Below are 26,488 nucleotides of genomic sequence, written 5' to 3' on the forward strand. Positions count from 1 at the left end.
CCACAGGAAGGAAGGGCTTCCCTGGTGGCTCAGTCAGTCAAGAGTCTGCCTGCAATGCAGGAGACCCACGTTCAATCCCTGGGCTGGGAAGATCCCCTGGAGAAGGAAATAGCAACCCACTCCTGTATTCTTGACTGGAGAATTCCACAGACAGAGGAGCCTGGTGGGCTACAGTCGTTGGGGTCACAAAGAGTCAGACATGACTGAACGACTAACACTGTCACTTTCCTGCGGGAAAACCCTGATGAAAGGCTCGCACCTGGGACTTGATTGATCTGGTCTGGGTGGGCCTGGGCTCCTGCGTGACTGCTGCAGGGATCCAAGGCCCACAGTTTGCAGAACACGGCCAGCTGAGCCTCATCTACGTTCTTCTGGGGCTCCTTTGGAGGAGGGTCTAGGCAGGAACCAATCCCATTTCTGGTGGTGAGTGGTGTGGCCAGCCCATGGCTGGCTGTTTATGCTGTGCAAACAGGCTTTGGCTCAGCCCAGAGCCCTGGATCAGGTAGCCACTCTTTTCAGGACCCCATAACTACACACCAAACCCATCTATTAGCCTGAATATTATCTCATTGATCAATTCACAGAGCAAGAACCTCATGAAGGGTGACCACTCCTGGAACCTTCTTGACTTTAAGCCTTGATGGTATCACCTATTTATCACATGTTTCTGTTTCATTTGTTCTAAGCAAACATGAAGCCAGTGGGCTGCTCTCAGTAACTCTTAGTCTGTGGCTCTCTCTATACCCAAGACTTGATTGGAAGGGAAAGCCATCTCCACATGGTGGTTTACAGTGCTTCCCTGCAAGTGAGGAGGTTTTTTGCTTGTCTGATTGTTAGATAGTTTGCTTCTCAAGGGCAAGGCTGTTCTCAACATCTCTGTATCTTCACTGGTGCCCACTCCAGTGCTGGAGAGCAGAGTCACTACTCAGATCAGCTGCTGGATGAGCCTGGGCATAGTGCCCCCCTTTCCCAGGCTCCCCACCCACTGAAGCCAGCTGGCCTGGCTTCTCTGCTTCCTGAATGTTCTTGCTTCTTCCAGCCTCTCCATGCTGAGGATGCTATAGAGGAAAACTTCGGTTTGGTCCGATGCCAATGGGGTAGTTTTGAGATTTTGTTCTCAGGAAAAATTGCTCCACGTAAGAGCATGGTCGGTGGCAGTAGGGGCAGACTGGGCTTCCCAAAGCTGCAGTGCCAGGGGAACTTATTTTTCTCTCCTCCCATATTAGAGGGACCGTAATGGGGGCAAGGGAGGTGGGCATTGTACTTCATGTAGTACAGATGCAAGAAAGTGCTCATACATGGATGGACAGGACCAGACTGTAGCCCAGGCTCTGGGCGAGGGAGACCCTGAATCTTGTCCTAAAGTAAAAGTGAAAGTGTTCGTCGCTCAGTCGTGTCTGACTCTTTGTGACCCCACAGACTGTAGCCTGCCAGGCTCCTCTGTCCATGGGATTCTCCAGGCAAGAATACTGGAGTGGGTTGTCATTCCCTTCTCCAAAGGATCTTCATGACCCAGGGATCAAACCTGGGTCTCCTCCATTGCAGGCAGATTCTTTACCATCTGAGCCATCAGGGGAACCTGGTCTTCAGTTCAGTTCAGTTCAGTCACTCAGTCATGTCTGACTCTTTGCGACCCCATGAACTGCAGCACGCCAGGCCTCCCTGTCCATCACCAACTCCCAGAGTTCACCCAAACTCACGTCCATCGAGTCGATGATGCCATCCAGCCATCTCATCCTCTGTCGTCCCCTTCTCTTCCTGCCCCCAATCCCTCCCAGCATCAGAGTCTTTTCCAATGAGTCAACTGTTCGCATGAGGTGGCCAAAGTACTGGAGTTTCAGCTTTAGCATCATTCCTTGGCAGCTACAAACACAGGAAGGAGGATCTAAGCCTTGTCCTTGGTCCTTGCTCTCTCCAGAAGCAGCCGTGGGCAGGGGGTGGGGCATAGGCTTGTGGGCACGGCCAGAGCTGGCTCCTACCAGGAGAGCACGTGCAGTGCCTGCTAGATGCCTGCCCCAGTATCTTCAGTTCGGACCTCTCGTCCTTGCAATGTGGAATTCGGAGGAGGGGTGGTAGAAAGCCAGGTGTGACTGAAAACCCGGAGCACGGAGTGGTTCTTAGGAGGGTGCAGGGGTGTGGACTGGGTTGCAGTAAGTGTGCCTGGTGGGGCAGCTTGAACAACCACTCAGAGCTTGAGAAGGGGGCGGGTCAGGCAGTAGGTGCCACCTGGGCAGTGGGGAGGGGTGCAGGAGGCAGAGGACTCTGAGGCCAGTGTGAATCAAGTACTAGACCGCTGTTAGGTTTCCCAGGGTGCAGTTTTAGGTTCACCTGTCTCCAGATGCTGGATCACTTTTAGCAAACAAGTCTACCCATTGCTCCCCGAGTCCTAAATGTCTGTCCTCGCAGACATTCAGTTGTGCTCAAAGCCCCTCCCCCCAAAACGCAGCCGTCAGAGAGCTTGAACTGAGGGTGGGTTGAGCCCAGTGTCTCCAGAACAGTCTTCGAATTTCTTGACTCACGGTGGGATATGTAGCCTGGAGTTTTCTTGTGAAAACAGAACTTAATTTCACTGCTGGTGCTTTTGGTCTACGAGGACCATGAGGAAGGGCATATGATCTACCCAACTTCTTCACAGACCAGTTCTCGGTAGTTGTTCAAGGCTAAATTTAATCCAAGGCCTACATTTCCATGGGTGAGTGTGCTACTGGTTGTAGGAAGCTGTCTTTGGACAAATGTGGATAATAGTTTGAGTGAATTAGCAAGTCTGGAGGGGAGAGTCCATCAGCAGAATGACAAATATAGGATCTTTAAAGACATCTGGTCAGCGATGCCGGAGCTCGTGATTGACTGAGTGATTAATAATGGAAAACCCTTAGTTCAGTGTTTCCGCCTTCCCTCACCCACGTCCCCAGCCGCGGCCGGCCGTCTGCTCCAGCCTGCCAGAGACGTTTCCCGCCGAACAGTGGAGGCACTCAGGCCCCCTCATCTTTGAGCTCTGTGAGTTTAAGGTTTGAGTTTTTCTTGAGTTTTATCTGTGTGCTCCCTAAATAACAACTCACCGAAAAGACTCTCAGTTCCCTTTCACATTTGATAAAATTCCATTGCCCTGAAGGAGTGTGTCCAGGTGCCTCCGACCTCCAGCTTCTAGCTCACTTCAGGAGCTTCCCTCCCACACCCAGAGCAGGGGAATACAGGGAGCGAGAGGACGTCTTTGTCCCCCGGTTCTCAGAAACCGTCTCTAATTCTGCTGTGGCTTCGTCTCCAGGCTGAAGCAGCTGGACAAGCACAGCCACGCCACGGCCCAGCAGCTGGTGCAGCTCCTCAACAAGCAGAACCAGCTTCTGCTGGAGAGACAGAGCCTATCGGAAGAGGTGGGACATCTGAGATCCCAGGTACCGTGCGTGGCACCTCACCCGCTGGAGAACACACTGCGGTGCACATGGTCTTTTCCTTATCCTTTTTAAAAAATTTATTTATTTTTAATGGGAGGATAATTGTTTTACAATATTGCTTTGGTTTCTGCCATAAATCGGCATGAATTAACCATAAGTATACATATGTATACTGGGGTTCCCTGCTGGCTCAGATGGTTAAAAAAAAATCTATCTGCAATGCAAGAGACCTGGGTTCAATCCCTGGGTTGGGAAGCTCCCCTGGAGAAGAGAATGGCTACCCACTCCAGTATTCTTGCCTGGAGAACTCCATGGACAGAGGAGCCTGGCAGGCTACAGTCCGTGGGGTCGCAAAAGAGCTGGACACGATTGACCGACTAACACTAACTACATGTATGTCCCTTCCCTCTTGAACCTCCTCCCACCTCCCACCCTTTCCCACACCTCTAGTTGTTACAGAACCTTGGTTTGAGTTCCCCAAGTCAGCCAGCTAATTTCCACTGGCTGTCTCTTTTACATATGGTAGTGTATATGCTTCCATGCTACTCTCTCCATTCGTCCCTCCTGTGACAGAGCTGTGTCTTACTAGGCTGAAATTCCCAGGGTCACATGGGTTAGCGAATAAGCTGGGAGGGAGACCCTGAAGACTGTTCTGGGCACAGTGAAGGGATGTGTGGGCCCTGGACCTGTCCTTTTTCGGGAGCTAAAGTTTGCACAGGAGAGCAGACCCACAGTGAAGCACCGAGCCACACAGGGCAGCACCGTGAGGGCACCCCCGCTGAGGGGTGCAGGAGGTGGGAGAGTGGGCCGGGCTGCAGTGGTCAGGAGCCTTTCTGGAGGAGGTTGGCTTTGAACTGCCACTGGAGGATGTGTGTAGTTTGAATTGGTGGAGGAAAGGCATGCTCCCAATTAGGGGAGTCCTTGTGAACAGAATTTAGGAGTCTTGTTTTAAAACAGCTGATTGGTAATTGAGCTAATGTCTGGAGTGCTTGCAGAGGGTGTGGGAGTGGTACATAGATAACACACATTAACTCCCTGTATCCTTGAACACGCTTGCAAGATTGATTATTGTCTCTGTCTTAAAGATAGGGAAACCGAGACTCAAACAAGAGCATACAGCCAGCAAGTAGGGACACTGAAAACGGAGCTGAAGTCTGACTCCGTGATCCAGACTTTCCCTGTTCAGGTTAGGTCTGTGGCCAGCGGCAGGGACAGTGGAGTTGGAGGATGGAATGAAACTGTCTTCTCCCACATTGCTTCTCTTCCTGTCTAAGAGGCTGGGCTTTTTACCCCATTGAGTAGTCAGTTAGGATGAGGAGGTGGTCCACAGGCTGGCTGAGGCCTCAGCCTCTAATCAGGAGTGCGCCGGGGTGCCCCACGAGTGCCTGGGGGACACCATGAAGCAAGTGCTCGGAATGATTAATGGGAAAAATGCATCTGGAAGTGAAAATGATGAGAAGTCGTCTCATTCTATTTCCAAAATGACCATGAGCCCAAATACACTTTCTGGGTATTACGTTACCCTTACCATACCCCCCTGGGCAGGGTATTGAGGAGCCTCTGTCCTCTGAATGATTTTTCCCACTCAGCCCACCAGAGCCCTCTGCAAAGTCCTCAGTGGTTCCACTGAGTGAGTGAGCACCTCTAGGAACCAGTGGCTGAGCTCAGGCCCTGGGCTGGAGACACACCTGCACTGCCTGCTCCCAAGAGGCTGTTCTACACGCCTTACAGTCACACGGTCATCCAGGGACATGGTCCCAGGGCCTCTCCCCACACACACCAGACAGCATCTCTGGGAGCAGGGCCCAGGAATCTGCATCTTAACAAGCTGTTTGGATAATTCTGGAAGACACTAGGGATTGAGAGCCTCTGAAATTGTTGGGAGGCAGAAAGAACAGAGAATGAGTCCAGAGTGCATCCATGTCACTAGGGCCTGAACAAGTTGAAGTCTCTTCTAAGCCTCAATGTCCACATCTGCATAGCGGGCAGCATACCAGCCTAACTCAAAGGGACACTGGAAAGCAAACGGGGGCAGCTGTGAGGTGCGTGGCAGGCTCTCTGGCGTATTGCAGGTGAAGAAATGTCAGGGTTTTTCTTTTCCTCTCTCTTTCTCAAACTGGAGAAGGTCCCGGGAGAAGCACAGGTCGGGCAGAGATCCTGTGGGGCAGCAGCCGTGGAACGATGTGCACTCCTGTTACCCATCTCCTCCGACGTGCCCAGGTACCTCATCCTGCACTTGTGTGGCCCAACCACGACCAGAACTCAGCTTTCTGGGCAGGTCCTCAAGGTGGGGTCGGGGGAGTGCTGGGTGGCCCTGAAAGGTGGGAGGGGGCCCTGGGTGGTGCCAGCCAAAGGTTGGGGCCATCGGGCCTCCAGGCAGCTGGAGGAACTCAGGGCATGAGTGGAGCTACTGGCCTCTAAGAGCCGAGAAGGACTTCAGAATGTGGGCTGTGGAGAGTCTTGCACACAAGCTCCAAGCACGTGGCAGCCTCCCCTCCACTCTGGGCCAGAGCGTTATCTTCTGGGGTTTGCCTTTTAACTCCCCATCTGCCTACCTTACAGTCCACTTAGAACTTAACATGGGTCATCGATGCTTAGAAACCTCATCCAGGGCTTTAAAAAACCCAATAATTGCCAAATGGATTGTGAAATTTTTGTAAAATGCATTTTAAAAAAAGAAAAAAAGATTAAATTCTTCAAAATTCTTCAGAAAAATCAGCAAAGCTTTTTTTCCCCCCTTTGCCTGAAGCAACAGAAATGATTTGACATCCTATGCTATCTGATACTGGCCCCTCTGGCTCGTCTGTAAAGGGATCTTTCAGATTCAGATATTACATTTGGAGTTATTTTAATGTGGACATGGCAAAGGAAATTTGGTCAAGAAAATGCTGGCTTTCGGTAGCAAGTCCTAGTGTTCAAAGATGAGGCAGGAGCCCAGGCAGGTTTCTACTCTCTAAATCAAAGGCCTACCCTTTGTACCCGAGTGTGGTATTTAGACCTATTTTTGCCCCAAAATGAATTTGAACTGTTGCGTTTAGCTTCTGATGAGGCCTCGAAGATGCTGTTTGTCCACAGCAGGTATTCAGAGGGTGCCTGCTGCCTCCTGAGGGTTCTGGAGTGACCAGACACACCAAGTCCACACCCACCTTTCTCCCAGAGAGAGTCCTCTGGTTTATCTCTGGTTTCAGGGTTGTTTAGCTAAAAGCTTCCATTTTCCCAGCCTGGATGAATTAAGCACGATAACTTAATTTTGCATGTCAGCCTCTAAAAATCTCTATCCATTGAATTCTCACAAGAGAATGGATATTTTCTGGCCTGGGCAGCTGCTCTAAAGCTGAGTCACATCCCTCCAATTTGCTCCTATGCCTCAGTCCTGTGCCGAAGCAGATGACAAGTTCGGGTTGGCCTGTGGCCTCCGACAGGAAACATCTAGCCTGTTCAGAAGGCTTTATTATTCTGAATTGTTTCTGCTGAACTTCTGAAACATGCACGACAACATGCCTGGCCGGTGGTCATAGTCCTAACTGCCGCTGTGACGTTTTTTGGCCGTGAGAGTTCCTGTATCCCCTGAAACGCTGCGGGCCTGTGGTGGCCAGTCCAGCGAGAGCTAGGCCAGCCCTGTGGCTTACCCAGTGGACGTGGTTCAGTCTGATGATCGCCGAGTTCAAGGCTGCTTTTCTGACTTGTTCTCAGTTTAGGACTGATGGAAAACAATGGCTTTATGAATCTCCTGCTTCTCTCTTGGAGAAAAACCTTCTGGAAAAATAGCTTTTAAAACATCATGAAATGCTATGTTAGTTCTTCGGGAGAAACGAGACGTGAAAACACTAACCCAGCTTTACACTGCAAACACGATTCTCCTCTGTGCTTTTCCGGGACCAGTAGAGGACCAGCTCTGTGGTAGTGCCTGTGGCTGGAGGGGGTTGCGGGGGTGTCTAGTATGTGGAACTTGGGTCCCAGAGTTTTGGTAAGGGCTGACAGCTGGGAGCCGGGTCAGAGGTCTGTGACCCAGGGCCTGGGGCTCTAACATCTGGCCAGGAAGGGTGGCTCCAGCTGGTAAGGAAATTAGAGTCTTTTCTTGGGGAGAATGGCATCTGAGAGAGGGGAGAGTTTGGAAATTATCTGTCCACTTAGAGGATGTCATTTATACCAAGATTATTTTATTTGTATGTTTCTCTGGTGGTGGATATGGTTTCAGCCAAGATAGCTCTGTCCCAACAGACTGCTTGACTCCATCCTCAGTGTTCAGTCGGGGAGAGATGTCTTTGTAGTCCCAGTTTAGAAAACAGCATCTGAAGCTGACTGATGGGTGATTAATCAGTTGGCCCTATGACTTTTGAGCATTTTTGGCAGTGAATTCACTTTCTAATTTGATTTAAACTTGTGTATGGATCCAGCAGACATATGTGATTATATTCAAAATCACGGACATTATCTCGCTACACCAAAGGATTCATAAAGAGAGCTGAAAACAAGCACAAGAAACAAAGGCAACAGATGATGACAAAGGGAGGAAAGGCCCATTTGTGACCTGAAGGAAAGGGAGGGGAGAGCCTTCAGAAATGTGAGCTCCAGGGAGCGCGGCTTAGCTCCCTTGAGTGCCTGCAAACCAAGCTGTAGGGTCACCCAGCAGAGACTTGGAGGTGTCCACAGAGTCTGTGGTGGGCCTTCTTTGAGCCCGGGGGGGCTTCACCCAGTTAAGTCAGCACTTTCATGAAGCTAGCTACCTGCAGGACAGATGGTGCTTGATAGAACAGCAAATACACTGAATAAAATAAATTAAAAAGCCTCCTCCTGAACCAAGATTTTTTTGGAAAGAATTCTAAATAGATGAAAACAAACAATTTGATTTCAACCAAATTGTTGTTTTTTTGTTTTTATCCTGATTTTCACCCGAATTGTCAGTCTCAAAAATAAACACTGATACATTCCCAGAAAATATTTTTCAAATAAAAACTGACTCTGTTAAAGTTTGCCCTGATTCTTTCAAAACTGTGTACAAGACACTGTCAACCGAAGTGACTTGCATATTTTTTTAAATAAACTTGAACATATGCAGCTAAAATGTCATTAACTCCCTGCTGCCTGAGTGTTGTAAAAGAATGACGTAAGACCCCCTGGTGCCACATTTCTAACACAGGGGTCTTGTGACCCTCAGGGAAGCTTCCTCAAGCAATTCAAATAGCATAGTTTAACTTTTTCTTTTTTTCAACTGAAGGCCCTGTGTGTTAATTAATATTGAAAAGTGCATACAGCTTTATTGAAGCCAAACTTGCTCTTCTGCTAACAGTTCACTTTGTCCAAGAGTGAATAATTTCAGAATAAGACTTATGGAAGAAAAATACATTGAATTTAACATTGCTTCAGATACATTTGCTCCACTTATTGCTTCCCGAGTCAGACATTACATTTTGCAATATAAATTCACAATCAAGATTTTAAAGGGAGCTAAATATTTTAATCCAATTAGACAAGTGAACAAAACACTGAATATTACATGTAGTGTAGATAAGTGGTTCTTGCCTTTAAAAGACTGTAATTCCGTCACATTACAACCCCAAATGTCAATGTTGTCTTTATTTTTAACGCTTTCAAACATGAGGCAGCCAGAGGCTCCACTCTCTGCTGTTGGTGACACTGTCTGTCCTTTGGGAAATTCTTAAAAATCTATTTACCATGGAAACACGGTTCGTACAAAACACAGACCCCTGCCCATGTGCAGGGGAAGTTTCTCGTGACTCATGGGATTCAAGAAAGCTGGAAGATGACAAAGTCGGGATCCCGCGGACGGTGGCAGGATCCGTCGCATGTGTTGGAGTGTGCTCTGGGGAAGAGATGGTGAGCAGATGCCAGCCATTGGCTAGTGGATCCTCCCACCTGACCACTCCTGTCCGTGCATGGGGTCCCCTGCCTTCCCCCCATGTCTCAAGTCCCAAGTCCACATCGAGGTGCTGTTTTCCAGGAAGCTAAGGAATCACTGTCTTTACTTTCTTTCTGTAAGAAAGTCTGTCCTGCCTCTACCGGTGCCATCTTCTGGCTTCTCTAGTTCTTTTCCTGTGTTGGAGCCCAGAGGCAGCAAACCCAGGCCCCAGAGTTCAGGGAAAATGGAGCTTGAACTCTGACTGCCACAGAGCTTTCATTGTCTGGGGCCCAGCCGGGCAGCCATGGGGGAAGAATAAAATGAGGGTCTGCGGCGACCTTGCTGTGAACTCCTGCCCATTTGGCAGCTGCGCCAGCCGGAGGGGAAGGCGGTTCAGCCAGAGCTTTGGTGACTTGTGCAGGGCAGAGGCAGGCCCCTCTTGACCTGGAGTCTGCAACCGTGAGCCCTGTGTTGGTGGAGAACTGCCTTCCAACAGGTCAGTGGTCACGTCTGAGTCGCGTTTCCACAGAGTTCCACAGGACTGGGGAAGACAAGTTAATGACCATCCATAGGTCATGTGCCTTATATAGTTCAGGTTGCTTGATATATCTGACTGCTGCTTAAACCCACAAACACCAAACTTGGTGGCTCTTTCACTAAGTTGGTTGGAATAGCATTAAAGAGAGCCTGGAGTTTGAGGTCAAACTTCCTGGGTTCAAATCTCAGTTCTAGACCACTTCAGTTACGTTTTTAGCTTCCACATCAGTCCATCAGTCAATTTCTGGTTTAAAAAAAAAAAAAAAATCAGTAATAGGACCAGTTTCCTTTTAAAAGGGAGCTCTCTGCATTACCAGAGCCCAGAAGACAGCATCCACCAGGGTGGCACTGAGGTCACTGTAGGCTTGAAACGGCCAGAGAAATCATTTAACATCTTTCTGCACAGGTTGAAAAGTCAGGCCCAGAGAGGTGGAGTGAATACAGCTGGGAAATGAATGGGCAGGAAAACGAACTTCCAGAGACTGGTGTTCATTCCCCAGGCCTTGGGCTGCATGGAAGGGGGAGATGGGGGTCTTCTCTCCCAGGCAGCGGCCTAGAGCTCGGCCCTAGATGAGCAGCTACAGAGCTGTGGCCTGGCTCCCAAAGGGGGCAGCAGGAGGCAGGTACTGGAGGCTTCCCTGGAGCTCCGTCAACTGAGGCCGAGCTCTGAAATACCCCACATGGAGGCTGGGGGAGGGATTCTGTCCTCTTGAGTTAAAAATAGATGCTTTTCTGCCCAGAGTCCTGAGGAACAGGTTCTTTTTTTTTTTTTAAATCCTGGTCAGAGACAGAAGATGTACACATGAGCAAAGGAGGGAGCCAGAAGGGGAGATATTCCACTTGGAGGGGCTGCTAAGAGGCCACGTGGAGACGCGTGGAGAAGAGACAGATGGAAACACGGGGCAGGCCGGGCTCTGAGCCTCCCCATGAGGCCTCGCTGGTGCCTCAGCGTCCCAGGGCCACAGGCTTGGGAGGAAAACAGAGAAGGCTGGGCTGGACCCCAGGTGTGGTTGCTTGGGGAACCGTTCAGATCACCCAGAGAGACTCATTTTTTAAACTCTGAATTAAGTTAAACTTCAGTAAAAAATTAGACGCACAAGTCAGGGTTTGTGGAGCGAAGGCTCTGTTAGTGTTTAAAAAGAAAACGAGTCAGTGATATGGGCTTGCAGTTGTGGAGCATTTATGTCATCCGTGGACAACCCTTCAGAGCAGCAGCTGCCAGGGGGCTGTCAGCCCTCCGCCCTCTAGGGGGCAGCCACCAACGACTGCAGGTGTGGCCAGAGCGCCCACGGGCCACGGCGAGGGGCCCTGGCGACAAGCCTGAAGGCACAGTGATGGGAAGAGGGTGGCTGAGGGCCCCAGCCACAGCTCACACTGGCTGCATCCCACTGGAACATACAGCCAGACCACGACCACTGTGGTGTGGACGATGAGCCCCCTTTCTGGAAATAGGCATGGCTGACATCCTAAGTGATGGCAGATGAGTAGATGTTAGTAGTGTAGTGTTAGTTGCTCAGTCGTATCCAACTCTTTGTGACCCCAAGGACTGTAGGGCTCTTCTGTCCACACGAATTCTCCAGGCAAGAATACTGGAGTGGGTTGCCATTTCCTTCTCCAGGGGATCTTCCCAACTCAGGGATCGAACCCCATTCTCCTGCATTGCAAGCAGATTCTTTACCACCTGAGCCAAGCAGGGAGGGGCCAGATATTGGCAGTAACTAAAGCTTCTCTCTCTCTGGACATGCTCACGGTTAGGGGGAAAAACCAAGTAACATTCTTTACTAAAGATCCAACCATCTGAGGGTGACACCAAGAGCTGGTTAGCAGGAACACAATGACATTATAGGGTAATTATTCATTCAGTCACATTTGCTGAGTGCTCCTGACGCATCAGGCAGTGAACAGGAAGTTCTGTGATATGAAAGTGGGGAGGAATACAGGGCTTTGCAAAACCAAACAAAAGAGAAAACCTTTGATTGCTCCCAGGAATCTCAGGTTGACCCCTGCAGGAGCACTAGGAGGAATGGGCCGGGTGACGGGTCAGTTCCTGGTGGGAACTGAAGAGACTCGTGTGAGAAATACCTGTTTCCTGGAACATGGGTTTAAAAAAGTTCTGCAACATGGTTCCGTTCTACTTAAGGTCTTTACTGTCCTGTGTTGTTCACATTATAGGTATTTTCTACCTCAAGTTTGAAATTTTTTTTTGAAATTTGTCTGTTGTGGTTTATACTTATCCTTGTAGTCAAAGATGTCCTTGAATCTCTAAAGTTACAAAGCCAGCCTCCCTCTCCAGAGCACATGGTGGGCAGGCTGTCTGCCTAGCTAGGGGACAGGCAGGCCATTCAAGCCCACTGATCATTTCCGTCAGGACCAGAAGGCCAATCGGCTCATGGAGATCACATGTTTGATGCAAACAGGGGCACTCTTTCTGCAGTGGCAGGGCTCTGGGGCTCCCTGGCCTCCCTGTGGCAATCCAGGAGCCCTGTGGGCACCACAGAAGAGGGCCCATCCACCTCCCCAGCCCCCAGAGAGCCACATACAGACCCCACTACTTCCTCACCACACCTGGGGCCTCCCGCTCTGTGTGGTTGGGGGTGCACACCTGACGCTCAGATCACCTTGTTGAAACTCAGACTTGCTCGTTAAAAAATCACGAGTGTCTCACACAGGGAAATCTACTTGACAAGTGAACATTTTCTCATTTTTTAAAAAAAGGCAACCGACTAATTTTCGTATTTTTCTTGTGCAAACTGATCTTGGTTTCACTTACTGTCCTATCTTGGAAACCCTCCACAAGTAACAGTGGCTCAAGCTGGGTAGACAGGAGCCCTGACCAGCGCAGGCAGTCTTTGTTGGGGAGTGTAAAGCCCACTTACTTCTCTTGGAGACGACTCTCACCCAGTCACAGAGACCAGATGGGCCCAGATCCCTGCATTACCTTCCCATTTGTCTCTTGAAGTGAAAACTGGGATTCGGTAGTTATCATTTTAGCCCTCTTATCTAGTCCCCATCATCCTGGTGACTTCACGCTCCTAGAAGGCAAGTCATCTTCCCACACAACGCAGAGCAGTTTCCTGGGACATGTCTTGGGCAACGTTAACTATCTCCAGTGGTTTCTGACATGGTTTAAACTAAGCTGAACAGCCACGTCAGCCAGGACAGGCAGCAGTATTCAGTGCTTTACTAACCTGCGACTCCCTCAACCCAACTCTCATGAGCTAGTTTTGAAACATTTATTCCTGTTTAAAACCAAGAGACCACATCTACCAAATTCCTTCTTCCAGCATATGGGAGGTGGTTTCCATATGAAAATGCCTTTATATGTGATAAAACACACTGCATTTAAACATTTGGAGGTGTTAGCTTGTATCATTTCACCAGGAATTTCTTAGGGACACTTAGTCTACATCCAGGTTTTCTTTTTTTGGTCTAGTTTTACTCTAATTCTGAGTAGTTTTCAGTAAACAGTTCCTGGCACAAATCCATGTCTCCTTTCTCCTGTTCACAGGGGAAGAGATGGATCTTTGGCTATTTTCTGTCTTCAGACACACAAATATCTAGAATATAGCTTGTTTTCAAATTTAAAACATTAAAATAAGAGTTCACCTTACACACCTATAGACTTTTCATATGATTGCTTACATACAACTGTATTTTTTTGCAAAATAATTTTCTCCAAAAACTTGGAAAGAAGTCACTAAACCAGCAAGAAGACAAATCACATTGAAGAACGTGATCTATTTAAACTTACTTTTTATTATCATTTTTTTTCCAGTTACCCAGCATGCCACAATCTGATTGCTGACCTGGATGAAACAGAGTGAAATAAATGATTTACAAAGAGATATTTACATTCATCTGATTTGTACGTAATATGCCACAATGCACCGCGACCTTCCCAGTGGACCCCACCTCAGACTGCGGTGGGCTGCGTCGTCATCGCCACATTCGTTGCCAAGCGGTCCCTGCAGGATGGACAGGCTGGAGCTGAAGTCTGACACTAGATGAGGAGACCTCCTGGTGTATGTTTTCAGAAAAGGCTTGAAGTTATTATGTTTTTATATCTGGTCATTTGTATGCTCTGTTACACATACGAATTTCAATAAATGAATTTTTTGAAGACTCAAATTGAAATGTTTCCTTTATATCTTGTAGTGATGGAAAAAAACACACCAAAAAAAGGCACATATTTTTAACTAGGCTAAAGGGTATTAAGGATCAAACCTTTTTCCTACCATTCATGTTTCTTTCCCTCTTGGTGATCTATACATATTATCCTTCAACTTTATTTCCTTTTAATCAACATCTCATAAGACTCCACTACTTATCATCGTGCTCACTTGTGCACTATCAGAAGACACCAGGAAGCACTGAGCATTGTCCTCTCCACTCCGTTAACAACAAAAACAGACAAAAAGCATCTTTGGCTTGGTGGTGTCATGTTTTTCCTTCAATATGAGTAACTGAGAGGAGCCTAAAAACATACTCAGTGAAATTACAAAATTTACTTAAGTTCTATCAAACATCTGTACACAGATCATTATTTTAGTTTAAAATAGTATTTCTACTATACACAATTAAGCCCTCGAATGCTTCAAAGTAATAAAAATGGGCACTGAAAGTGTTATGTTGTCCTTGAGGATGACAAGGCTGCAGTCGGGACAAGTCCCTAACCTCGGGCCGTTCTCCCTGGCACAGATCTATGGTCATCGTCATCACATCACCATCATGGCCTCTCAGATGGCTGTGGACTAGGCTCCGGAGGCGGTGGCATGATACACCCGCAAAGACCATCCGAGTCTCTTGAGCATGGACAGGGTTCAAGCCTGAAAGAACAGAACTTCTATTCAGAGTCAGAAGTTTTCTTGATTTCATCAACTGTGCTAGACATAAAGGTTGTCACGTAAGATATATTAATTGTCCCTAATTCTGTTTCAGGGACAGTAAATAAATTATACAATATTCTAAAAATATAGCACCTTTAAAGAATTACAGAGGTCACTTTATGGAAGCCTCCTGATCTGTCAGCCCCAGTGGTTCTGAGAGAAGAGCACGTGTTAGGACGCCCTCCACTTTGGCTGTGCGACACGCGCATACAGGCCTGACCAACTTTGGTCCCAAAGCCTTTCCTCTGTCTGGCTTAGTCACAGGAGCAAAAGCCAAGTTTCATCAATAGTAGGTTTATGAGGTAAAATCAGAAAAAGGCCCCATCCAAAATGACCCTAGGTAAATCAGACTGTAGTCCAACCATCCTACCCATCTATTATCCATTTCTATGTTGGTTAATCTGCCATGAAGTTTTTTAAAAATATACTCTTAAGAAAGGAAGTATGCAGAGCAACACATTATTAGGAAGACAGTGCTGATGAGCTACACTCCTTAAGAATTCTGGGGTCAAACCACCTGATGTGAGGACTATTAGGGACTTAACAAATCTCCGCAAAGATCAACCTCCAGCTTCACAGATCCCTCCTAGACCCACCGCTGAGGAGTCGGCACCCCCTGGAAGCAGCCCTTTTGTAGCTGCACCACTGCCATCTTATTGAAGTAGTAAAATAGTCCTGTGTGTTTTTCGAGCTACAAGAAATTTACGTACTTTCCTGTTTCCTAGAATGCGGTAATACCAGGTGGACCTATTACATCTTTTCAGAAAAGAAGGATATTCAGTTTTCTGAGATTACAGAACCACATCCAACGACAATAAACAGAGAAGTAGCAGATTGACATAGTGCTTTATTTAAGCTGTCTGTACGAAGGAAAATAATGTGCGTCCCTATCATATACGTGTAAAAATACTAAGGATGCACAGTGTACAAAACAGTTTCTTGTAGTTATTTCACATCCTTGTGGGTCATAGACTGAAGGGAAGAAACAGTTTTAGTATGACCAACAGTAAGAGTAAATACAGTTTCTTGGGTTCGTAGTTGCGTCTGCTTAAAATCCTTAACCAGATGACTAGATCTTGTGCGGATCTAATGAAAGAACTAGCAAGGTCAAGAAATGTCACAAACTATAAAGCTACAGGGAGGTAATTCAATTACCAATTTAGAGGTTTTTCTTTTTATTTAAATAAATACTTTACATTTCATGCTTGCCTGTAATGCACTACCAGGAGCAAGATAAGGAAATTCTACTGTAGACAGTACAAACAGTAGCAGCAAAGTGTGTACACTGACGTGTAATAGAAAGACCCTGCAGTTAATAAGGAAGGCCCTTACTATGGACTCTAAGAGAAGCAAGTGGCCCCTGCAAGAACAGTCAGCTTTGAGAAGCTGGAGATCAGGTATGGGAAATGGGAAACACTGGAATAATGCTATGGAGTTAGTGTGGAAAGCAAAGCTCTGAGCAGCCCTGCCAGAAATCCACGCAGAAACGGCCAATTTTCCTCCAAGATGGCTGCATTATGGCCAAGAGGCAGACTTCGTGAAAGTCGGTACAGGAATGAGTCTGCAAAGCCTGAACTCCCGCTATCCCAACAGAGTGACTCCAGGTTCAGGCCTTTCCATCTGCCAGAATCCAAAACTTCAGCTGTGGGCAGGCACCAGGGAAGTTTTAGAATCTCCTATACGCAGTTTCTGTTTGTCTCTTGTATTTCCATGTCAGCTGACTGAGATCAGGGAATGAAAGTAAGGGATTCTCAAAATCGAAGCCAAGAAAACCCTTGTGTGACACTAACGGAATCTCAGAGGGGATACGAGACTAAGCCCCAGGCACCAGCTGGGGACGGGGAGCTGGCTGTACAGAGTGGCCAGCCTGGGGCACAGTCAATGCTGTCATTAATCCGTAGGAAGTGTCCTTGGCCAAGGTCATGGAAATCACCTTAAGATTTGGGGGGAAAAAAACAAACAACCAAAAACCAAAACCATCTGTGTGCTTAGTGTATGGTATTATACTTTCCCTCTGAAGAAATGTATGCTCTGAATGCCAGCCAGTCTCAGCTTCCCTCTCTTCTTCTCGCCTGTTTCTTTTTTACATAATGGATGCAAGACAACTTACAGGACATACCTTCTAGTCTACTTCCTTGTCAAAGTGAAACATTCAACATAATTCCAAGTGGAAAAAAAAAAAAAAAAAAAGTTGAGCTATATGTGTAAGTAAGAATGAACTATCATTGACTGTAACTTCCTACTCAGTACTAAGGATGAACTTCACTCAGATAGAGATATGAAAAATTAGGATAAAATCTATGTCTGAATATGTCTTAGCTGCCTTAGTAAAATGCCCTTTAACCCCCCGTCAGTCCCAGTGGTCCACCCACTGCCAGCAGTGGTTTCCTGTCTATAAACCCACACTTCCAGCATCAAGAGGCTAAGACATCTGCATATGAATATGATTCATCCCACTTAGAAAGTCACTTGCTCTTTCATACAATGCAATCATAACACTACGGCACGCTGTAGTCTTCCATTTGGGAGCTGTCAGATAGTTTAACTAAAATACATCTCCACGATGGCTCCATGGAGTCAGGAGGCCTCCAGCTTGCCATAACAAGGGCCCCCTGCCCCCTGGACTTCATAGGCTGCTTTGGAAAATGTCAGCTCCTAGCACCAAAGGGTTTAATCTGAAGATCATCATTAATGAAAGAGAAAGATGAGGTTTGCATACATGTCCCCTTTCAGTGAGAAATGTTGGAATTTGAGGACATGAGTATATACAGAAAAAGAAAAGTCAGAGGTGTTCTTTTTTGTTTTGTTTTTCTCCCTGATGGCTTAATTCAGTGATAAATGTACCATGATCAGAATAAACACACCAGGTCCTTATCCTTTACTGCCCACTTTGTAAATACTTGAGGTGTGTTCATTTTGCAAAATAAAGTCCATTTCTTATCATCCAGGTCTCAATTTTCTTCATTATATCATGTTGCCAGGCCATCATAACCTTTCAATTCTCAAAATAGCAAATATAACATCCATTTGTTTCCACCCCTTGGCATAGATAGTTGAAGATTTCTCATTTTTAGCACCAAGGGGTTGAATGACAGCATCTCTTCTCCCAAAGCCAAATTCTAATCTATATGTACAATTTCAGAGCCTCATCAAAACTTTTTTTACACAGGAGAAAAAGTGCATGAGCCTCACGGGCGTGCACATTCCTTGCACATGGGTCAGAAGAAGCTGCAGGAAGTCTATTTTACGTACGTCGGAGCTGCGTTCGCTAACATGACGTACAGTTCTCATCACTAAAAAATAAATACTACTGCAATACAAACAAAATCATCAAAGGACATTCGAAGTTTTAACATCTGAGAAAAAGCTATTTCACGTAGAACTGAAAGTAAAACAAATTGAAACAAATGAGGTGAACGCCTGTTCACCTCGGTGTACAGATTTTGGTGAAAAACAGGATCGTTACACCTGTCTACATTCTTCAGCCATCAGAGGTGATAATATCAGGAAGGGGAAGAGGTTTCCAAGCACAGGGGAAATAAAATGCTCTCTGGTGCAAATCATGTCGGAGACCCTTAAGTCATCTACTCTGCTGTGCACACGCTTCCTTCCTTGGCAGAACAACGTTCCTTTGCCAGTAAGAGCCTGTGAAATCTGGACGTCCACGTGGAACACCAGGCCTCCTCTGCAGTACTGAACAGGCATTTCAATTTATAAACGCATCTGTCTATCTTAACAGTTGTTCAGTCCTTCTCTCAAATGCTTCCTAATGAATTCCAGCCGGATCTTACTGGTACATACCTATTTTATGCACTCAGCTGATATGCTTTACTAAGATTCTGCATATGCACATCACCACGCTTGCACAGTTGCTTGTTCTGAATTAAAAACTAAATCTTCTTAGTCTAATTAGTTTTTGATTTATCGTCTAGAAAGTTAAAAAATGTACCTAGAATCATTTAGCCTTCACTGTTAGGGAAAAACAAAAATTAAAAGATCAAAAGATGACAGTTGGTGCACAAATGAACGATGGTGGGCTCATGACTTTCAAAGATTGTAAAATTACCTCTTAAAGTTGCTATAATAGTAAGACAGTAGCAGCAACAGCATGAGACCTTAGACTGAGATACAATTTCATGCAAAAACAAAAATGTCGAGTGTGTCTGCGTATATGTGTATTCTCATGTGGGTGAAAGGCGGCGAAGGGTGAAGACCTTGGACTGGTCTCGGATGTCTGAAGGTGCTCCTGCATTTGTAAGAGTTAGGACTGCTGTGATGTCCAGGAATCATTTTCAGTAATAAACCTAAGATGACAGTGAAGTAGCAGAAGTAAAGAGACTTATTCTCGTCCACTTGCAGAGTAGGAAAATTGAGGGAAGTGCGGCCGCCTCTCATTGTCCATGCAGTCCATACCGTCCTCATCATCTGTGGGCAGGAAACAGCTATTTTAATTTTATGTTAATTTTTTGCAACATAATATCTGGTCTATATAGCTCTAACTCCTAACATAATAAAGATTAACAGAGGCTAATGCTCCCAGAAACTTGTGTCTCTCAAGAGAATATACAATGGATACACTTACCTCAAAAACCATCTCATTTTCAAACATAATCTATGAAGAAATAATACTATCAAATCATTTCTTTCATGACACTAACATTTCAAGACTCAAAACTGTGAAAAACTATTGAAAAGATTCATGTCGGTGTATGGCAAAACTACCACAATAGTGTAATTAGCCTCCAATTAAAATAAATAAATGAAAAAAAATTTTTAATAGAAAAGAACAAATGATCTTCAGTTACCTTTAATTTCAAAATTATAAAGTCAAAGAATCCTAGGCACTCAAAGTCATATGCTAATTATTTTCAATATCAATCTGTCTTGAAATGCTTGTATTTCTTCTTCATGGCACTTTCAGTGTGATGGCAAAATTAAGTTTATTTGTGATTCCATTTCATCTGAGCCCTTGATTACATGGTTAAGATTTTACATTCTTTACATCTAATACCTGCTCTAACTCAGCAATCCTAATTTTCCTATGATAAAACCTTAAACTAGAATAAAGAAAGTAAGTCAAGGAAAGAAAGGAAAAGATGTCAGCATCTGAGGTACTAGTTCATCAGGAAACAAATTGGGAGATTTGAGAGGCATGGAAAGAGACTGTTTTCATTTAAGCCGTTCCTCCCTTTGCTCCTCTTTTTTCTTGCATGTGAAAGATTACAAAGGCTCACCCAACCTTTTCCCATAACTATTCTGATGATTAAAATCTTGCAGTTCAGAATGCTCTTCCTTCTTTGGGTCACTCAGCCCACAGCGTTCCCTGTGACCTGCTCTGGGCTCTGAACAAAGTCCCTCCTGCCCTGGGGGCTCACTGTCTGCAGGGGAGGTGCCCCACTAAACCCCTCTGCTCCACCCGAAGCGCCTTTGGTCATATGCTGTCCTATATGAAACAAGTGAGAGTCTTTCAAATACCCAACCTTCTTTTCTTCGAGCCAAATAACTCCCTTTCCTCAAATATATATAGGAAATACGTGTTACCAATTCTTTTACTTTTCCGGCCTCTCCACAGAATGGGAGAAGGAACACAGGCCAGACCCTGCTTACCGTGGGCACTGACCCTGTCACACAAGAAGGATGTTGCTCTGCATTCTTCTGAAGAATAACAGACACTGCTGCCCTCACCTTTCCTCACTGTTCTTTTCAGTATCCTATTTTTTTTTAACTAAAAAATTCTTTAAAAAATGTATTTACTTATTTTTGGCTGTACTGGGTCTTAGTTGCTGAGCAAGCTTGTCTCCAGTTGTGGCGAGTGGGGGCTACCCTTCAGTTATGGGGCAGCGGCTTTTCTTGTTGCAGAGCACGGGCTCCAGGGGTTGTGCGCTCAGCAGTGGCGGCCCCCAGGCTCAGTAGTTGTGGCGCATGGGCTTAGTTGCTCCGAGCCATGGGGATCTTCCTGGACCAGGGATTGAACCCATCTCCTCCACTGGCAGGCAGATTCTTCACTTCTGAGCCACCAGGGAAAACCCAGCACTCTATTTTTAACAGAAGATTCTGGACCTGGGTTCGATCCCGGACCTGGGTTCGATCCCTGGGTCGGGACAATCCCCTGGAGAAGGGAACAGCTACCCACTCTAGTATTCTGACCTCGGGGTCACAAAGAGTCGGACACAACTGAGTGACTTTCACATCATCAGAAATGGGATCAAGATGCTAACCAAAATTTGTAGCCTTGAATATCCCAGAAAATATCATTTTATTAGGTAGGACACAATCCATCAAGAAGCAGTTGTGGTTCCCTGCTCCTTGTAAACCCTCCTCTTGCAAACAGACCTTTTAAACTCAGCATTTCCAGACAGCACTGTGATTTAGGGAAATCTGTGCCTCCTTATAAAATAACTGGTTAGGTACCAAGCAAACCACAGGCATCTTTTAGGTCAAATACCTTCCACAGTATTTTCAGATATACTAAAGACAGAAGACACAGAGGATGGCATATCTGTTTTGAGTCACAAACTATAAAAACTCTCTAGAGCAGCAGTCCGCAACCTTTTTGGCACCAGGGCCAGTTTCGTGGAAGGTAATTTTTCCATGAACCAGGCAGTGCGGAATGGTTTCGAGATGATTCAAACGCATTTACTATGCACCTTATTTCTAATCTCATGATGCCACTGATCCAACAGGAGGTCCTGGTCTGTAGCCTGGAGGTTGGGGACCCCCTGCTCTAGCAGAAAGACAGCTGAAATCTTAACATTCAGACTCTGCCAATCACATTGCAAAGAACAGTTCTCCCCACTAGCAGCTTTGTTTCGCTGGGTGTGTTTTGGCACAGTGAACAGACAGCATGTGTGGGAAGTCTGACGTTGTCTGGCCTCGGACACAGAAGGACTTGCCCAGCTCCCTGGGCTGCACCCAGGACTTGCACCAAGGTAAGAAGGCCTGGAGACCAGGGCAGTCAGGCTCATGACAGGAGGAGGGGTTGGACTTCCTTTTCGAGGATTATTATTGCTATGAGATAGCAAAGTTAAGAGAAACTTTTCATTCTGACACTTCAGGAACAAGTTAATCCCATTTCTGAACGTAAGTATAAATCTCCTCGATAACCTTGCAAGGGCCCCACATCTGGATCTTCTTTAAAGTCAGTTACGTCACCTTCTCCATTTCCCTCCTATTCTTTTGAACGTGGCATTAGTGAGGGGCAAGTCTCTGTTCATGGCCCCAAAAGGAACCGTGAGTCAGGGAGGTGCTGGGACAGGAATGAGGGGTTCCCCTGAGCCCTTGGTACTGTGCATGCCAGTGGAGGGCTGAGGAAGAAGGAGCACTCCACGGAAGTGCCAGCTGACAGGGCAGCCGGCTGCCTCAGCCAGGCCTTCACACCCAGTCAACGCATACAAATGCATTCCCACTCAGAAAGCAGGTTCAGAGGGAACAGTGATGATAATGGACGTGAACTGTGCAAAAACCCAAATAGCAGGGTGATCAACCCTATATTATACAACCGAATCCCTGGACCCAGGCAGCATTAGTTGCCTGATTTCCTAAGAACATTAACCGAAGTAATTATATGGCAGCAAAAGCTCAAAGAAATCCCCTTTTTCTCTAAGAGGAAGGCAGAGGACCATTAATGGATGTAAAGCAAGAAGACACATTCCAAAATCTGCTCAATTAATTAACACCAGTGAGGACAATCTGGCATATTACTGCAGCTGTTTGTAAAAAAGGAACATTTGCCTCTCTAACTGCTGATTTGTTCTAAAAAATAACTCCATTCTGTTCCACAAAAGCAAGGTGGCAAGTGGGGAGACAATCGCTAACTTAATGGTCCTACTGCGGCCTTTTGTGAACAAAACCTCTGTGCTTTTAGCAGCTTCAGAGCTGCACTGGTCTCTCACCAGCAACACTATTCAAAGCTGCAAGAAGAAAAGATTATGTTAAATGTAATCACAGTTCACAGCTTCACAGATTTTCCTTTGATCCGCCTCTTAAGGGGATTTAGGATATACCCACGGATCACCCAAGTGAAAACACTGCCCTTGTGCCCAGAAGAAGCCAGATGCTGCAGACCCCAAGCACTGAGGCCACGCCCTGAGGCAGGGATCCAGCCCCACGGCCTGCCCTGGGAGCCACGCTGGGCTGAGCCGCAGAGGACAGCCTGGCTGGTGCCCGCCCCTTGGCCACAGCCCACCCCACTGAGCTCTCTCATCTGACTTCTCTCTCTAGAAACCTGAATCAGAAACTACGACAGCAGATCCACAGGGCCGTCCTGCCCCTAGACTGGGGTACACTCCTGTCAGTCCAGATGCTGCTGGAGGCATGTTCTGGGGCCACCCAGGGCTCAGCGCGGGGGAAGGTCCCGCCCACTGCCAGCATCACAGTTCAGCAGTCCCTTCCCCATGCCCCTCCCTCCACTCACGCCCACTCTTTTTCGCTAGGTTTTTACCTATCATCACTCTCCACACAGTGGGTCACATATCAAAGGACACTATGGTTGTGGTTAACCTGATGCTTCAATAAAATAAAAAGGGTTATTTAAACCTATAGAACTCTGGGTGCCTTTCCTAAAGAGACGGCTTCTCAGGCACACAGAGTGAGTGACCTGCCACATTCCAGAGCTAGTGTAGGGTGCTGGGAGACAAACAGGGCCCAAGTCCAGGGCTTTTTCAACCCACCTTTCTCTTCCACACAGATATTTTCCTTTTAACATTCTGGAATAAAATCTGCACTCATGGTTTTGCATTTACATGGCCTACCTATCTCTATGACTCTCAAAATAGCACATTTAGCTTGTCCTAAGACACGACTGAGCGACTGAACTGAACTGAACTGAAGAGTTAGAGTCCACGAATACCAAAAGCTCTATTTAACCTCACCACGCTCCGTGTGAAATCGCATAAGGACGTCAGCCAAACACAAATTCTGGGCTGGGATGGGCAGCAGCACTGTTTGGAGCGAGCCGGGCCTCCTCCTGGCCCAGGCCTCACTAGAGACTGTTTCTTTACTCACTTAACACATATTCATTGAATACCTATGCTGAGCCAGGTACCTAACTCAGAGCTGGGGCTAGCAGCAAATAAGACAAACCAAATCCTTCTTCTCAGAGCTACCATGTTCAAGCTGGAGAAACAGACAGTAAAACAAACTAACAAATTAACCAGAAGGATTCCAGCAAGTAAAGGTGTCAATGTACAGAATTAGGGGGTGGGGTGATGGGGTCTGAGGGGTTGCACTGTTTTTAAGGTAAGGAGGCTAAAGAAAGTGCTGTGATACAGTGACACTTAGAGATCTGAAGGACAAGTAAGAATTATTCATGCGTATGTCTGGGAAAAGAGAATTCCAGGCAGAGAACGGCAAACACAGTCCTGAGGCACACTGTGTGTTCACAGCGGGGCTGGAACCCAGGGACTGCAAAGAAGACAGACAGGATGAGGTCAGAGAGGGGGACAGGACCAGATCTGACAGCTGTGCAGCCAGGGTCAGCGGCTAGGTTCACAGTGCAGCTGGGAGGCCCCTGGAGGGTTCGAAGCAGGAGAATGACGTGGTCTGATTACAATTAAGGTTATATACAAATGAGGAGGCCCCCAAAACGCTCTCTGGTGGAAGTACTTCTAGGCTAGTCCAACAACTCAATGGTGTTGCCCAGAATTGCAGACAATTAAACTGTATCACCAACAGCCTACTCTGGGCCAGGGAAAACCACGCCATGGCTGTGCCCACTGCTCCTATTCAGATGGTCCTTAGCTGACTGCCCACAACTCCACAGGCCTTCTAACATCTTCAGCTCTCAGAGATTCTGATTCTAGCAATGAAGCCCTGCACCCACCGCTGGTGACACACGACGAGCAGGGCCTCAGTATGCTGCCAGTTCACAAGGTCACCAAGGTTACCACTGGCCAAGCTGTGACTCCTGCTCCTGACTACAGCTCATACTACCTGCGGGACTTGGGAAAGCTCCTCTTCTCTCTGGGTTTTAATTTTTTCCCTTATAAAATGAAAGTTAAGAGGATCTTAAATTCTTGGAAATCTAAAGAAAGAAAAGTATATATGCACACATATTTTTCATTTCACAGTATTTATGATCCCTCTTTTTTGTCAGCCATAGGTCTCAGATTAAAAACGCAGCCTAGACGACTCCTATCTTGCCTTTCAAAGCATTGACCACATCCACCGGTGCAACAGTACTTCAATCTTCCCTCTCGTGGATGCTCAGTGTAAATCAGCACTATCAACTGGTCTGCTTTTTAAAAAGGAAAAGAGAGGAGAGGAAATGTAGAGAAGGATATAAAGGGAAAAAAAGGAGGAAAAACTAATACGACGTTACTGTGTGAGCCGCAAGATGTGTGATTTGAAGAAATCGTCTAGCTATCCAAATTTGTCCCTGAAACTCAATTTTGGCCTCAGTCCTAAACTAATGGTGACAGATGCAGGCCTCTGTCAACATGCAAGAAAGCTTATAAATTATATTTTATAAACTTTTCTTCCCATTAAGGGAAAGGTATTCATTAAAATGTGGGGTACACACTAGTACATGTGGAACGATTTTAAGTGGTACATGAACATATAGCTTTAATAAATTTGTAATTTAACTATCAAAAACTATTAGCAAACTAAATTATTTCTTCACAGATATTAATGCTTAAGACAAAGCTAAGCAAAAAAGGGTGGTTCAGTTTAAAGTGAATTTTAAAAAACTGCTAAGTAAGCACGAGACCAGAATTACCAAAATTCTGAAGGTAGTGTCTGAATGAACAGTGGGTAACAAGGGAGGTCTTCATTTCAGAATCCTTTTAGTTGAGGTCAAAATAATTTATTGGAGAATGGTAGGGAAGAATTAGCTTCCCTGGTTGCTCAGTGGTAAAGAATCCACCTGCCAACGCAGCAGATGCAAGTTCGATCCCTGGGTCTGGAAGATCTCCTAGAGAAGGAAACGGCAGCCTACTCCAGTATTCTTGCCTAGGAAATCCCATGGAGAGAGGAGCCTGGTGGGCCAGTCCTTAGGGTTGCAAAGAGTGGGACACAGCTTAGCAACTCAGCACCCATGCACACAGAAAAGAGCCAGTTAGTCTAAAATTTAGTCTACAATTCTCAAGTCTACAATTTTTCCACATATAATTTTTTTACTCAAAAAAACTTTTCTCTTAGCTACCTGTCTTTAATTATTTCCACTTAGAACCCCATGTTCTTAAAAGGAATAGAATTATATCACTATGGAATTTGAACTAGAAAATAATCAGTTTTAAAAAATGGCTGTTTTCTTCAATTATATTGGAACATTACCAACTGCCTTCTAGATTTACTTACATTTTTCAGGTGGTGTTATTGTAATAGTCTGAGCTGTAAATTCTTCATCAAAATATCTGGTGTCTGTCTCAGACGTTACTTGAGGCTTAAAAGGAGGTACAAGCTGTAAGAAGCAAAAGGGTACTATTAACAGACTTTAATTTAGGAAAATACATTTCTAGGATAAAATTAGAGAGTGAGTATTGAATGAATCGTGTATGACGTTAGACTTCTCGGTGACTGTACAAGGCAGGTGTGTCTTTGGCTTCATGGTCGGAGGTATTTGGCTTCAAAGTTAAGTCTAAACAGAGAACAGTAGGTACTTGGTTGTTCTATGTAACATTTGAGGGGTTATGTGAAATAGAACAAATGAAAATCAAAGAAAAGAATGGGAAGAGGATATTGAAAAGTCTGTCCCAATATTTTTTCCTAGGAAAGTACATACAAAACCAATGGATCTGGACTGCTGTCACAGAACACAGGGTCTTCTGCTACAGGAAAAGCACTTGCTGGCTTTCCCTAGCTCTTCCAGGTGC

At 46.0% G+C, this 26,488-nt stretch overlaps 2 protein-coding genes across 38 annotated transcripts in view; one reads left to right on the forward strand and one right to left on the reverse strand.

Moving 5' to 3' along the window:
* Nucleotides 1-13,917, forward strand: part of SDCCAG8 (SHH signaling and ciliogenesis regulator SDCCAG8) — a 244,979-nt gene extending 231,062 nt beyond the window's left edge. For 6 of the 25 annotated variants that reach the window (XM_086344898.1, XM_086344901.1, XM_086344876.1 and 3 more), the window contains 3 exons: nucleotides 3,266-3,392; nucleotides 5,515-5,612; nucleotides 13,565-13,917. In XM_086344898.1, coding sequence (XP_086201024.1) covers nucleotides 3,266-3,392; nucleotides 5,515-5,612; nucleotides 13,565-13,613 — 274 coding nt within the window. In that variant the 3' untranslated portion in view covers nucleotides 13,614-13,917. The remainder of the gene's footprint in view (nucleotides 1-3,265; nucleotides 3,393-5,514; nucleotides 5,613-13,564) is intronic. The other 19 variants (XM_086344899.1, XM_086344879.1, XM_086344892.1 and 16 more) reach the window with 6 other exon arrangements.
* Nucleotides 13,526-26,488, reverse strand: part of AKT3 (AKT serine/threonine kinase 3) — a 281,741-nt gene continuing 268,778 nt past the window's right edge. For 12 of the 13 annotated variants that reach the window (XM_086344906.1, XM_086344914.1, XM_086344910.1 and 9 more), the window contains 2 exons: nucleotides 25,974-26,076; nucleotides 13,526-19,100 (listed from right to left, as the gene is read on the reverse strand). In XM_086344906.1, coding sequence (XP_086201032.1) covers nucleotides 19,015-19,100; nucleotides 25,974-26,076 — 189 coding nt within the window. In that variant the 3' untranslated portion in view covers nucleotides 13,526-19,014. The remainder of the gene's footprint in view (nucleotides 19,101-25,973; nucleotides 26,077-26,488) is intronic. The other variant, XR_015143515.1, reaches the window with a different exon arrangement.

Source organism: Bos grunniens, chromosome 16 (assembly GCF_055505025.1).
Source record: "Bos grunniens cultivar Pamir isolate PY7600 chromosome 16, Bosgru_T2T1.0, whole genome shotgun sequence".
Classification (NCBI taxonomy): domain Eukaryota; kingdom Metazoa; phylum Chordata; class Mammalia; order Artiodactyla; family Bovidae; genus Bos; species Bos grunniens.